The sequence below is a fragment of the Carassius carassius genome, chromosome 3 (assembly GCF_963082965.1).
Source record: "Carassius carassius chromosome 3, fCarCar2.1, whole genome shotgun sequence".
In the NCBI taxonomy this organism is placed as follows: domain Eukaryota; kingdom Metazoa; phylum Chordata; class Actinopteri; order Cypriniformes; family Cyprinidae; genus Carassius; species Carassius carassius.
This window is the reverse complement of record NC_081757.1, coordinates 5,788,044-5,803,590: the sequence shown is the minus strand read 5'-3', so window position 1 is coordinate 5,803,590 and position 15,547 is coordinate 5,788,044. Positions and strand designations below refer to the sequence as shown.

The window sequence follows — 15,547 nt, the reverse complement described above, 5'->3', positions numbered from 1 at the left end:
GAAACAAACAATTTATCGATTGTATGTTTGTTTGTGTTTGTTTAGCTGTATGGTCGCAGAGCTGCATGGGAGGATCCTGCGCTGTGGGTTCTGGAGACTTTTCCATGGGCAGCCTCTCATCAGCACCCTGATTGGCCAGCTCTGCTGCAGCTCCGCCCAGAGGACGTGGGCTTCGATGGATACTCCGCCTCCAGAGAGGGCCTTAACAAACAGAGTACTCAGAGTGACAGTGATGCCGACCCGCTGGTGAGAAACACACACAGATAGAAGCATTAGTTTAGTGTTTATTTTTACAGTTTATGATTTTCTGACAAACATTTTTTCGGAGTAACCTGTAGATGACTCTGTCCCCAAAGTGGTGCTTTTGAGGCATAGCATGTTTGGTTTTGCTGTTTTTTTGCTACTATCGAGATACAGCTTCTCATCTGATTTTGGGTCAGCATCGGCAGTTTGTGTCATTAAAACTTTTGGACACAGGCAAAAATAAAAATCCAGACATTTACAGGCAGTTTTGTGTGGATCTGTCCATCAATCATTTGATCCAATCATGAGAACCCAATCAATTTTAAAGGAATAGTGAAAAAACTCAATACAGTGATTTTCAAAATGGCACCCTGCTGTAATGAGTGCAGTCTAAGAAAGTGAATATGATCAGCATTATTTACTAAATTTGAAAAAAAAAAAAATGTCAAACTCCCAAAACATAAAGTAGATTGGTAAATTGGTCTTGGAAAAGTTGCTCAATTAAATCATAATATGAGCAATGGCTGCTGAAAATAATTCACACACAATAATTTATGTGATTTTTTTGTAAGATGAATACTCTAATCTTATTTGGGGTGTAGAAAAAAGTTTCATTCTACCATGCCATGTTGCGATCATATGACCTAATGAATGTAACTTAGTACTTTAGAGCTTAATTGAACTGAAAATAATAAAAAAAAATAATTATTGCAGTTAATTGCAAAAGTTTTTTTTTTTTACATTTATATTTTAATCTAATATTTATATTTCATTTTCTTTCCATTTTATTATTATTATTGTTTTATTTCACTTATTTAAAATAATGAAAATTATCAGTTACATCACGTTTCTTATGACAAAAAAAATTACAAATGTTGACATTTCTGGATTTTGGAGACTTTGCATGCGCCAGAAATGTGACAAGAAGTTGTAAAAAAAAAATGTAAACAGGAAAATTTCACATAAAAGTATATTTATACAATGAATATTTTAGATAATTAAAAAAAACATAAATTCTTAATGCACCCCTAGAGGTAAAAAAAAAAAAAATAATAATAATAATAAAATATGGGAAAACCAATGAGTATGTTCTAGATTTAGTCAGCTCTTTATCCTTCAAATATGACTTCTTTATAAAGGTGTTATGTCATCAGGCCTGACTGTTGTTTTTTCGTGTTGTGTGAACAGATGAACATGCTCCTGCGTCTGAAAGAGGCGGCCAGCTGCTCCAGCCCGCAGAGCTATGACAGCGACTCCAATAGTAACAGTCATCATGACGACATCCTGGACTCTTCGCTGGAGTCCACGCTATGATCCAGCCTGATCCGTTATGCCATTTAACTCCTCGACTCTAATCAAGTCATTACATCACATCTACGGGTGCTGGTAACCCACTTCATATATACAAATATATATATAGAGAGAGAAATATATATGCGCCAAAACCCAACGATACTTCAGTGTGATTTTTATTTTTATTTTACAACAACAAAATCAGAAGAAAGTGCTTTGTCCCAATTTTTACCTCAAAAGTAGAAGTGCGGTCACATTAGCTCAATTTTATGGACAAAAAGGGTTCACTGTCTGCCGTCAAAAATGTAGCGGTGTGTGAAATAGAGCTCACACAAGGAATTTCCGATTACATGGATTTCACATACAAAACTTCGCCAAACTTTGGTAAATGTGACCGCACCTTAACTGTTGGAGAAACTTTCGCACACAATGCAATGCACGTTTGTCTTACCCTCTACTGGTGAAACGGCGGAATTACATCCTAAACCGAGACCAACATCTTGGTTGGCATCACTCAAAAGAACATTGACTTTCCCTGTAATGATGGACTTGCTCATGACTTTACAAAACCAGTTTGATCGGATGCTGACCATCGTTTCATGTTTTACATGATAAGGATACGGATGAAATAGCATGGTGCTACACTTATGATTATGGATTTATTTATTGTGTTGATTGGAAAAATTACCTCGTTTGCCATCTGGGACGTGCTTTTGTTTGCCTTTCTGCATTTTTATTTCATTTTTTTTGTTACTACCCATTCCTTAACTGCTGACCGCATGTTCCGGTGTTCTACTGTAGCACAAAGCCTGTCTATCTGTTTTTTACGCTCGATTGCGCTCTGTTTTTGGTGCTGAATAGAATCTGGTGCCTTACTCCATTTTGTAAAGAAAAAACGACACTATGTTTTATAGTTCTAAACTAAATGCTGATTTTATTAACTGCAGGGCTATACGCTAGTCCTTTGAAATTGCCTAAAATAAAACAGCCTCACAGTTATCATATCATATCAGAGGTGCAAAATGTGTGGTTTAGAGAAGAGGAAGTGGATAAAGGGAGAGGTGGGGCGACTGTAACCTCCATCTGTTTGAAAATTCTAATTTTTTTTTTAGCAAAGATGCTACACAGTTAAAGGGACATTTTACTTTCAAACATGTATGAGACAAATGATGCTTTTTTATATGTGAAATACATAAGATCACTACTGGCACAGATCATCTTGAGGCGTTCAGCTGTAAGGCTTTGCTTGGTGCTTTAAGACCGTCTCAACACATCTTGGCAAAAGCACAGTGGCAAATTGTTCATAATTTGGTGTATGAGTATACCTCATTGACCATTTTGGCCTTTATTCGTGTACATATCTTGCATTCAAAGTGGAAGAGTAACATATGTCCCCATAGTCATTGGATTAATAATATACTGTATTTGCTGCTTTGTAATGCAAGGATGCTTCTGGAGGATTTGTACATAAGATTTTATCTCTGATTCTCTATAAGGAATATTATTTGAATGGACAGTGAGTTTCCTTGCGTGGGAAAGCATTATCTATGGGGCTCTTCAGTGTTTTCATCTTCTTTATGTTGTCCAGTGCTGTTGGTATGGCGCTGCAGGGGTTAGTTACACCGTTGCTTCCATTTCACCCCAGAGTATGATTCCTGTCAGTCATCGCTCCTATGCAACATCATCGTGGATTTCAATGGAAGCCAAATATCATAGCTCTGTAATGTTGTCAGCACTGCCAATATGTTGTGTGTGCACTGTGTATATAATTTGTGAATAACTCTAGGATATGTGCCTAATATTAATTTTCTTTGATGGATTATGATTATGATGATGATGAAGTAATTTCAAGCACAACTGTTGTATGTGATACGGGAGGGCTATAACTGAATGGATTTCATGTCACTGAATGTGTACATCATTTCTGGCTGTAATATATCAGTGTAAATATTTGACTACCCTGCAGGCTGCATTTTGATGAATAATCTTTTCTAGCTGTTTATAACAGTGCTTGGAAATATGGAAAATTTTGTGTACAGTGTCTTTTTCATCTTAACAGTCCCGCGGATGGTCTGTGAAACACGGGCAACCCATAAAGATTTACTGATCACCTTACCAGTTTTAAATTGTTTGCAATTCAATAAACCTAATAATTATTTATTAATTGTTTATTAGTATGTTTTCATGACTTCATGCAAGCAGAACAATGAAAAACATAATGCAAAAAAAAAAAGAATTATATCAATATTTTCCATTCAATCATGAAAATAAATCAATAAAAGCAGCAATTTAACTATTTAAAACAACCCATTTGGCTATTGGCTGAAATATGACTTTTGTGTTTTATATGAAAGGGAAAAAAATGAATCCTATGCACATAGAATAAAATGAACATTGATGTGTGATTTTACAAGGATTGATGTGACACATTTTACAGAGCATTTTTCATGCTACCTTTTGTTAAGATACAATAGAACAAATAAACAACACAGAATAATGAACATGAATTACATATACTTGGAAGAGTTTAAATGAGCTTTAAGATTATTCTAATAAAGAAAAGAAAAAGATGAACAATCTCATACATATTCCATTTCCAATAATGAAGTGGGTGTGCATTGCAAGCTAAGGGTATAGAAAGCTGTTTAATGTACTGTTTTTCATAAAGTGTGAAACAGAAATAAGATGCAGCTTCAATTATGGCTGGTTCGAACTAATGTTGATGTTAAGGTGATGAAATCAAAATCTCTTGGACAGCTTGAATTCCAACTTGAGAAAATGCGTAGTTAAATCTTTACTTAATCACTTTCTTTGTTTTGCATATTTAGCAATTCCATACCACCGATATTTATCTGTTGGGTTTCTTTCCAGACCATTTTCACCTAGAAAGAACTGCCAAAGACAGTTCTTTGCATATAGAAATCTGATAGGGTCTACTAAATATCCTCTGTGTTTAAGTGTGTTTACCCAATAGGGTTCATCAACAAACATGAGGTAATTCCGAGGAGCCCGATTAGAAAACAATTGGTTAACCAATTTAAAAAAATTCAAATGCAACTTTTTTCCCTCTTCTTCCAGAAAGGCAAATGCTGTGTTATTGATTTTGTCATCACATGTCATCCTTACTCCTTTTAATTCTGGGTCAAAAGTTTTAGTTTTATCACACTTGGGTAAATACCAGATCATTTCTTTACCCCTGAGATCCATTTTCTGAATTGCGAGTTTCAGCGTATTTAAGAGAGGTTCTGTATAGTCTTTGTAGCTTTCGGTATTCAGAAACCACCCTTCGAAGTTTAACCGGTGGGCAATGTCCACTAGTTTCTGCAGGTTCTCCAGTTTTGCCAGTTCTTCCATGTCTTTCACAACTCCCCCATTGGTCAAAGGTGGCAAAAAAACAGTGCCAAATATGGTGACCCCATTCCTGTGTGCCTGATCAATCCAGGCCGGATCCGGGGCAAGCACTGCTCCTTCACGGCGTGACCCACCAAAGAAGACAAACTCTTTGATATACTGCCAGTAATCCAATCTTATTCTCGTTTCCTCTGTAATGACCTGAGGAACTCTTTCACAGGTTGGCCTCGCTCTGAATATTAAGGTGAAGTCTTGGTGTGTGCTTTCATGTTCTTCTCTTGACCACTCATAAGTAAAACCATTAGTTTTAAGGGGTTCTGTTGAAGGACGCAAGTAATCATCAGAGAAAATCTGACCCTCAGAATAATCTTTCAGTTCTGGGAAGTCATTAACAGCATTCTCTGGTTTGTTCAAAAACCAAGTGTATGTCTTAAAATCAGTTGTTGTTTTTTCCTCTAGAACAGGTATCTCATCATAAAGTACGGTTAGGGCAACTTTATCTGTGATTTGTTCCAGCGTGTAGTTTGAATTGAGTGGAATACGGGGCCAGTAGAGTTGAGCCACAATGAAGTATGGGTGCGCAGGAGGTTTGCCATCTCTGCTCCAGCTATATGCAGATGTTCCCTGGAATTCACTAGTACAGTTTCCGTTTATTTTGCCATCTTGAAATCGTTTCAGAAGGGCAGGATCTTCGCTGGCTCTGAAATCACCTTTAAATTCATAAACAATACCCCCGATTGTAATAGTCTTTTTTAATTGTACAGCGTAAAAGTCCTTCCCGCTGTATTTACCTCGTGCACGAAAAATGTACCAGCGATAACAGTTTTGCCCCATTCTCTCCCACTCTGGAAATATGTAATCATCACTCTGCTTTTCAAATAATATATTTATCCATGAATAGTCAAACCTGAGGCAATCAACTTTAGACAGCAAGTGTACATCCCATGAAAAAATATACCCATCTGGTTTTGGAGGCTCTGTGCCTTGATTAATACTATCCATCACTTTTTTAGCTATTTCAAGGCCGATTAAATCTATGCTTTCTTCTGTGAAATATCGGTTTACACATCGGATGATCTCTGTGAGCTCACGGCTGTCACACTTTATGAACTGAGCTGATGTACGTTGCTCCCCTTTTAGATATTGAATAGCATTGTGGAAAGCTTGAAGAGCCTCTTCATCAGAAACATTGTAATGTTTGTTTCGAAACATGAAAGTCTGAGCTGCAAGTAGGATCACATCTTGGGATAATGCTGAGATGTCACAATCATTGTGTGATTTTGCAGCTTTCCAATAACCTAGATTTCCTTTTTTAGCTTCGAGCAATTCATTTACAATTCGATGAGGAGATGTATAAACAGACTCATAATAGTTAACATTTTTCAATGGTGGATGAGATTTCTTGTAGTCAATAACAGCCTGGATTTGTTCCTTTGCAGTACCACGTAAGCTCAAACCATGAGCAAGTGAATTCTCATCAGCGACTAATAATGATGGACGATGTGTTAGATTCAGCATGTCAGAAACACATTTTTTGAGCTCTGAAACCCGGATTTGAGCTTCTGATAATTTCATGTTTGGGTCTAAATACTTCATGACAATAGCCAAGTCCAAGAAGGACACTGGCTCATTATATTCTGCCATTCTGGATATCTCCTTAAATGCTTATGTACCTATAAATAAAAATAATAATTTGTATTAAGTTACATAGAAGAAGACATAATGCTTTCAAGGTAAATGTAGAAGAATTGTATATTAAAATTCACTTTGGTTAGGTTAAAAAATTTGCATACGTTACTAGCATCTGCTTGTACAGATTGCATGATTTTTCAGCCACAAAATGTGAGAAGTTACTTACTGTCGCGATCAGGAAAGTGCACAGGGGGTGCATACCATGACCCAAGCTACTCCTCCTTTTGTCTTTATCAGGTCCCGCTCTGGGGAAAATAAATACATTTCCATTTATTCCTGTAGCAGATGCTTTTTATGCAGCGAAGAGGAAGCTAAGAGGAAGCTATCTTTTATAAAATGAGCAAATATATTACAATGCAATTTAAATCTAAATGTCAGCTCAGAAAGGATAATAATAAGAATTATTATTTTATTATTATTATACATTAACAGTATAAAGTTTAATCCTCTACATATTTTTACACACTAAATTGTGCATTTACTTGCAAAACAAAGAATCATCAATAAATAAGCACATAAATAATATATTAATATTGCTTACCAAAAAGTAGTAGTCTTTTATGTTGAAACATAAAGGAAATATTGGGTTGCTTTTAGCCTAAAATGGACAGTATCCTATCTGTTCCAGCGAACCACACCACAAAAAACCCAAGACATTGTCTTCCCCTATTTAACTTCTTCAGTAGATTGGGAGGGGAAAGGGTGTGGATGTGCAGGGTTTTTCTCAATATCAACATACAGTATACGGTTTAGTGTGTTTTAAATGGGGTACAGGAACACATTCATCAGTAAGAGGCCAAAGCAGAAGTGTAAGGTTACACATCAGAAACTAAAATCTGTCAACATCAGGAGGAATGTGTAGCAGTTATAAAAACAGACATGTCCAGACAGATTTTGAGGACTGCTTGCGTGTAAACAGGTGCTTTTGGATAAGTCAAATAGATGCAGTCTGATAAAGAGATATTTCTCAGGAAAAATTTAATTTGAAACTAAAAGACATCTGTTTGATTAATGTAAATGTGAATGGCCAACATAACACTGTTACTAATTAAAACAAAAAAAGTTTGCATCAATTATATATAAATAACTATATATATATATATATATATATATATATATATATATGTATATATATATATGTATATATATATATATATATATATATATATATATATATATGTATATATATATATATATGTATATATATATATATATGTATATATATATATATATGTATATATATATATATACATATACATATATATATATGTATGTTCTTCTGCATTTTATTGTCTGTTTGCACAATCCTCATCCCCTGGTGTTTCTCAGACCATAACAGATATTTTTCCAAGAAAAGAGGTTATCAGTTTAGACGCATTGTATTGGGAAAAAGTTTGTAATAAAGCATTTCATGCATCACCCCACCCTTATGGAAATGTTTGTGGGCCAGGGTGCCATATGCTATGGGACTGTCCAGATGCGCACAATTTCTGGGATATGGTTCTTCATGTTTTGTACAAGGTCACAAGGATTTGTTTTCCCAAAGATCCTGTTCAGTTATTGTTGAATGTTAATTCTTCATTTCCTCTGACAATGACCTGAAGTTTTAGATAGCTGCTACAAAGAAGCTATTAGTTCAGCAGAATCCTCCTCATGAGCTCTCTATCAAGCTTTGCTTACTGATGATAATATATCTGGAACTGTCATCAGCATCGACCAATCATGCTAAAACTGTCACTTTTTTAATGTGAAATAACTGTCCACTTACAGTTAGGGAGATTTCAGTCATTTACCATTTTCTTACATATGTTGTAACATGTTTTATATGCTTTTACAAAATAAAAATAAAAAACACTGAATACTGAAGTGGTAGGTTGTATTCTGGTGTGTGAATTCTTCAAGAAACTTTAATCTTATTTATTTAAAAAAAAATTGTACAATGTGAAACTAAATTGCGTAACATAGTGAAAAGCATTAGTATCAGTTAATTATTAGTCTGATGACATTTTTGAATGTGGGTGAGGAAAACATTGATCTTGCAGAGCCCCGTGTTTCCAGATAAGCAGAAGTGTAAGGTTATGTCCTCATAATCTGTCATCATCAGGAGGAATGTGCAGCAGTTATAAAAATAGACATGTTAGGACAAGATTTTGAGTACTGCTTAATTGTTCCACCAAACAGGTGCTTCTGAGTGAAGAAAGGCTGGTAAAAAGACATTTCTCAGGAAAATTGTTTTGATACAAAAACAGGTGTAAGCGTATGTGTAACAAACGGACTGAGTGCAGAGGGTTAGTGGAATGCAGAGGTTTAATGAAACAGGTAATTTAGAAGACAGTGGGAGAGATGCAGGTGAGAGGGTATGGAGATAGGTTGCAATAGATTAACACCAGTATATCTTCTTACAGAGCGGGGGGTGACCAGGGCTGCTGAGTAGTTGCACACACCTCAGTTAATGCTGGAGATGGAGACTAGGAGGAATAGTTCGCTGGAGGATCACAGGAGTCACTAGGAGAGGAGGTATACAGGAGTCACTAGGAGAGGAGGAGATACTCACTGGAGAGAAGGTAAGCAAAAGAGGTAAGTTAATGGAGTCAATGCAGGTACTATGACAGAGGAATGTTCCGCTGTGTAGCCAAGAAATCGGACAACTTGTTGAATGAAGTGTGTGCTTTTATGTGCTGGGGAATTAAAGACTGAATTGTGAACAGGTGCCGGTGATCAGTATTCAGGTGAGGGAGTGCGCTGTGATAAGCCTGACTGACTTGTGACAGTACCCCCTCCTCCAGGGCCCACTCCTGAGGGCCGAACACCCCGATGACGTGGTGGTCTCCCTCTGCCCCGAGGAGCTGGACAATCCGGGTGAGATGTATGGAATTCCTCTAGGAGTCTGGGATCAAGAATGTCATCTCTAGGGACCCAGGAGCGTTCTTCAGGGCCATAACCCTCCAAGTCCACGAGGTATTCCAGTCTGCCACCACACCACCGGGATTCCAGAATCTCCTTGACCTTGTAGACTGATCCTTCTTCCAGAAGCAATGGGAGAGGGGATTCTCGTCCCAGACTTTCTTGTTCTCCCAGAACCAGTAGCCGACTGCAGGGACGTCGGAGGGGTCTCCTGACCAGGGTAAGAGAGGGAGCTGGTAACCGAGAATGCACTGGAATGGTGTAAGACCTGTGGATGGTTGACGGATTGAGTTCTGGATGTATTCGGCCCAGTCCAGGAACTGAGTCCTGGTGGCCATGGCAGAAGGTCCTGAGAAAGCGACCTACTTCCTGTATCTACTTCCTGTATGGATTGTGGATTGTATCCTGAGGAGAGGCTTACATTCACACCTAGGAGTGAGAAAAAGGACTTCCATACTCAGGATATGAATTGGGGTCCAAGGTCCGACACGATCTCCTTGGGGAGGCCAAATTGATGAAAGACCCAATTAAATAACAGTTCCGCGGTTTTTTGTGTGGTGGGAAGACCCTGTAAGGGAATGAACCAGCAGAATTTAGAGAATCCGTAAAAACTGTAAATGGATGGGCCACTCCCTCGAGCCAGTGTCGCCATTCCTCCATTGACAGTTAAACTGCTAGTAGCTCTTGGTTTCCAATGTCGTAATATCTCTCCGCCAGGCTGAGCTTCTCTGAGAAGAAGGCACATGGGTGGAGTCGAGGAGGAGTCCGCTGCCACTGAGATAGTACTGCTCCCACTCCAGTGTTTGAGGCATCCCCTTCTACCTCGAAAGGGAGCTCTGGGTTGGGGTGAACGAGGAAAGTAGCACTTGTGAAGGCTCGTTTGAGGGTGGAAAAGGCTTCTGTGGCAGCTGGAGTCCCGGACAGAGACTTGGGTTTATTGCAGAGGAGGTCAGTGATGGGACTGGTGATTGAGCTGTAGTTTTTAATGAACCGACGGTAGAAATTGGCAAAGCCTAGGAAGCATTGGAGTTCTTTTATGGAGGATGGTAGTGGTCAGGAAGTGATGGCTTCGATCTTTCCCAATAAGTGAACTGAGGACTGGTGGAAGGTACATTTCTCAGCTTTGAGGAAGAGGTGGAATTGCCGTAACCGAGCTAGGACAGTTCGGACATGTTGGCGATGTTCGGCCAGGCTCCGGGAGTAGATGAGAATGTCATCGATGACAAATTGATTGAGATACTCCCGGAGCACTGAATGCATAAAGTCCTGAAAGACTTGAGGGAGCGTTGACTAGGCCATACGGCAACACCCTTTATTTTAAACTGAAACTAAATTTTTTTTTTTTTGAGAGTGTAGGCTATCTTTTGAAATTGGTCAAAATATAGCTACACTTATGTAATTTACTCTGGTATTAATTCCGGTTTTAACTTCTAAACATCCCCTGCAACCAAACTGTCCATTGTATTTGAACCAGCAAAGTTTTGTTATTGATGTTTTGCTTTATATGTCCAAAACTCAGTATGTGGACAGCATTAAATTGGTTTGGCTTTTGTATTGTCATGCTGGAGCAGAAAAAACGTTAACCGCTTTTCCACTGAAATTATCTGGAACAATTTGTTGTTGGTTTGTGGACACAAGTGGTGAACTGTCTGAAGGGTTAGATAGATAGACCCCTCTATAGGTGAAACTGAGGAATCACATCTCGAAATAGGGTTTTCAACTTTTAATTTTCTTGTGAACGTTCAAACAAAAAAATAAAAAAATAAAAAGGAAAAATGATGCAGCTGAACCATGTAAAATTATTTGTTATATATTCTACAAGTGGAATATGGTTCAGAGTGGAATTCACGTTTTGCTCTACAATGTAAATGACCATACCTCAAAAGATCCTTTTGAAGAAACACAAGTTTATTCTCCTATGCAACATAGCGTAGCCTATGTGCGTGCTGTGGTTTGTATGACGCGTTCCCATTTAGTCTAATCCATATTTAGATGTTTTCAATTGTTGGGGATTAACAAAACATTACACGCTACTAATATTTCTTCAGTTATTAGTATGGACAAAAGCTTTTTCAGTAACGACGAGCTACATTTCGCAAGTAGGCCTACTGATGAATAAATACTCAATTGCTGTTTTATGACACATTTTAGCTGTTGCCCAAGCAGTTTCGAAACAGTGCGGGCAGAAAAGGGTTAGCAAAGTTCGATTTGTTTTAGTCAATCGGAAGGTTCATTTAAATGAACTGATTCAGTGAACTGACTCTGTGCGTACGTGAGTCCTCGCGCGCGTCTAATACAGGATTATTTATGTTAACGCCTTAGTTCATTCATATTATCTCGTATAAATTCGTTTCGTATTTAAAAAAAATATTTAATACACTAATCTTTAATAGAGAACAGATCAGTGATTTAATGTGTGTTTCTGTCTGTTTGATGCCGAGTTTTTAATTGAGATTTATTTATTCTATAGTTCAAAAACTTTTCTTTTTTTTGAATCCAGAGAAACTTTCAAATTCTGTTTAGTCTCTAGTTTCTGCTATTTATTTGTTAGTTATTTAGTTCTTCGGGTCAGGATATTCGAAACGGAGACTGCAGTGAGAGCCCATTAAATCTAACGACGTTAAAAAGTTAGGCCTAGCTACTGACTGAGCTCAATATATCTACAGAAGTAAAGGATTTTTTCCCACTTCAAAACTGTGATTATAAAGAGAGATTTCCTTTATTTAGAGGTTCCATTCGATAATTTAAACCTACTGCAAATATTAAATTGCTTGAAGGCTATCTTATTCATTTGGGTGGTATAGGGCCTATTATTTCATGGTATTTGTTTACCTTTCGCAGATTATTCATAGGCCTAATTATTTGTAATCAACCACCCTAAAGAGAGACGATGAAATGTACAATTTATTTGCAAACAATACAAAACATTTTCAACATATACATATACATACAATGTGTCACAAAGAGACTCGTATAAATTATTCATACGCCTAAAACTTTAATAAAGAATCTAAAACTCAAAAGTATTGGTATAAAATATCCATACAAAAATATTTGTACAAAATACTGTACAGTTCCTCCCCAAAAAGCTGTGCGACACAGCAAAATCATTTTGCGAGGAATTTCCAAATAAGTAAATATAAAGTGATGTGGAAAAGATTTGCTACAAACACTCGTTCGAACGTAGAAGTGAAATTACACGCCGATAAAAAACACAAAATGGTTATTAAGGCGTAGGCTACACTTGTGCTTGAATACAGACATTATACAGCTGTTAAAGTCGCTTATGAAACTGTTATTTCATCCTCTGATTCAAAAAAGTCCGAGTGTTTAAATGAAATTCTGGAATCAGTGCTTTTTGAAAGTTCGCGTGTCGGTGAGAGACAGAAATGTGATGTAGCACAAGCGTCGTCTTCATCCTCCTCATCCTCAGAAGACTTTTTACCCACGTCGCTGAGATCTGGGTGAGGGTTTGTTTTGGTTGGCAGGGTTTGTTCTCTGCATCCGCCTGCAGACAGCAGCTCCCTCTCTTTGGAGTTTCTCCATTTCATTCTCCGGTTCTGGAACCAGATTTTGACCTGTTTGAAGAGATTTTAATTATAGTTATTGAATCTTAATAAAGCAGAATGAAATAATAAAATTTTGCATCTATCAACAATTAACATAAATCAAAAATATCTAAATTATTTCAGACATTTAAATGCATCCAAAAAAGTATATTCACCTGTGAATCTTTTAGTCCGAGTTTGCCTGCGAGTTTTTTCCTATCTGGCTTGCTGATGTATTTTTGCTTTTGGAACATTTTCTCCAGAGCTTTGCGCTGCACATCAGAAAACACTGCCCGACGGAGCATCCCTCTTCTGGGCTTGCCTCTCGCAGCAAGAGGCCAGGAGAAAGTTCCAGGAATGGGTACAACCGATGAAGGAGCTGTTACAAGAGACAAGTAGATAATGTAAATAATGCATTCATGCACTCATTCACAACGGTTTCAAAGAATTGCATTTCGTCTTTCGCCCAGGAGGCTAAAAGTAACGTCGCGTTACTAAGGGCAATTTGGTGTTGCTTTTCCCAGGGACAGTCTAGAGTGCTGCATGATCAGGGAGAAAGAACTCTTTAATTCATTATAATCATTTTTTTTCTCTTGAAATGTTTTGAGTGAAATGGCACGAGGTGACTAATTAGCACATGAGCCAGATCCAGGCTGCATTGGTATGTCTTAATGTCTTAGGTAAAAAGGCAGAGTAGGCCTATCCTTTTCTAAGAGCCTCCAAATGAAGGACATAAGAGGTAATATACCGTGAACGGTAATTGTGTAGTAATGAACTGGCCGAGAAAAGACTCCGGACAGACGGCTAAGGCCATATATTATTGCCACAAAGGAGATTTACACTTTCAAACTGAACACAACTGCATGGCAGGAATACTGATGACAGGGGAACGCGTTTTTGCCCTCAAATAATTTTCATTAAATGGACACGACTGGCACAGTCAGCTGATCTTGGCAGCTACATTTTCAGTGTTTTTTTTTTTTTTTTTTTGTCGGCGATTTAGTCGATTTTTCTGATTCCTCGCTCTCCATTCCAAACGCACAGCTCTCGATATTGTTCTTTTGCAACTCTTTCCACAAACACCAATCACACTATGAGGTCTTGTGAGAATATTGAAACCGCTCAATGGCTCCTAATGGGCAAATTAGTCCATGACTGGTAAACGCCCCTCTGTCGCTGGTTAAAAGTCTATCTTTGGCGGGGTTGTGGGTGGTTTGCCCCGGAGGGAGCTGACCAGATTGGTCATGGTGCTGACGGCATTGTTGGCAGTCAGCAGGCCAAAATGCCCCCTAACTGTGGGAGAGACCTGCGCCAAAAGCGCTAGTAATTTGACGACTAAGAGAAGAACCTCACGTTGGCAATCGATTAAACTAAACTATAATTCTTTTGCCTCTCTCTCCCTAGTCCCTACTCACAGTAGTGTTGGCTGAATTAAAACCACTTAAGTGGACTGTACAAGCATTTAAATCTGAATACTCACCAGGGAAGTACGAGGAACGAATGAAAGGGCAGAATGAACCATCAAAATAAGGCACCGAGAATCCTTTGGGATGCATGCCGTAAAAGGACTGTGGAGATGTGACTAAAACAGAAACGCAAACAAAAGTTAGTGCTGTATTAACATGAAAAAGAAATTTTTTCATTATTAATGGAAATATTAGGTCCATTTTAAACACTCACCTTTCTTTGGTGATGGTGCCAAGATGGCACTCACCCCAAACTTGAGGTAAGTTGGATCCTTGGTAGACAATGACGTTTTGGGCGAGCTAGATCCATGTTTCTCAGTGATGCTGGGGCTGACTCTGTCCAATAGCCTGGAGTGATCCGGGATGGAAAGAGGTGTTGAAGTAGGAGGAGAGGAGCATGGCGAGTGCGCGTCCTGGTTCAGGTAACCCCTGGGTCTGTTGATGCGCAGGAGGTCCTCCACCAGAAAGCTCGGGTGAGCCGGGAAAGGTGAATGCAACGATGCTGCAGGACGCATAAATGCTGAATATATTGCAGGTGGTGCAATAACACTGGGGATCATCATTGTCCCGGCTATTTTAATGGCAAATTAGACGATGCGGTTCCTCCTGTTAGTATTAGAAAAGTCTCTTCTGCCAAGCTCTGAACTGAACGAGAGGCGATTTACTTCTGGACGTCTCCGTTTGGGAAGGGGTCCTTTATATCTAGGCCCCTGCAAGGGTCCTTTGAGGACTGACAGCCACAACAATGAGACTCAATAAAGTCCTCCGCTTGAGTCCCACTGAATGATGCCTCGGAGGTGCCTGATTGGTCCGATAGAGCAATTTATGATCGGATTAGACTTCATAAGATTTGAATGGCTAGGGCATGCCGCTTAACAAAGAAGATGTGGTCATAAATTTAGCATATTGACAAACTATTTATTCATTTACAGCACAAGCGAGATTTAATACGTATTTAGTATCGTAAATATATATAGGCTGCTCGTTGGCAAATGTATTTTTAATTCACGACACACCGTGTGAATACAGCGTAATTGTTATGTACTTATT

The 15,547-nt window shown here is 38.3% G+C and overlaps 2 protein-coding genes across 9 annotated transcripts in view; one reads left to right on the top strand and one right to left on the bottom strand.

Annotated features, from left to right (window-relative positions):
* The window catches only part of LOC132117369 (neuron navigator 2-like), a 197,556-nt gene extending 195,690 nt beyond the window's left edge, over nucleotides 1-1,866 (top strand). For all 8 annotated transcript variants that reach the window (XM_059526645.1, XM_059526653.1, XM_059526630.1 and 5 more), the window contains 2 exons: nucleotides 46-246; nucleotides 1,432-1,866. In XM_059526645.1, the coding sequence (XP_059382628.1) occupies nucleotides 46-246; nucleotides 1,432-1,557 (327 nt within the window). In that variant the 3' untranslated portion in view covers nucleotides 1,558-1,866. The remainder of the gene's footprint in view (nucleotides 1-45; nucleotides 247-1,431) is intronic.
* A 10,508-nt stretch (nucleotides 1,867-12,374) lies between these two features.
* On the bottom strand, nucleotides 12,375-15,182 carry LOC132113818 (homeobox protein DBX1-A-like). Its single transcript, XM_059521837.1, has 4 exons — nucleotides 14,712-15,182; nucleotides 14,512-14,613; nucleotides 13,208-13,410; nucleotides 12,375-13,061 (listed from the first exon to the last, which is right to left on the bottom strand). Exons 1-4 carry the CDS (start codon nucleotides 15,058-15,060, stop codon nucleotides 12,768-12,770), a joined length of 948 nt encoding a protein of 315 aa, XP_059377820.1. The 5' UTR covers nucleotides 15,061-15,182; the 3' UTR covers nucleotides 12,375-12,767.
* Between the last annotated feature and the right edge of the window lie 365 nt (nucleotides 15,183-15,547).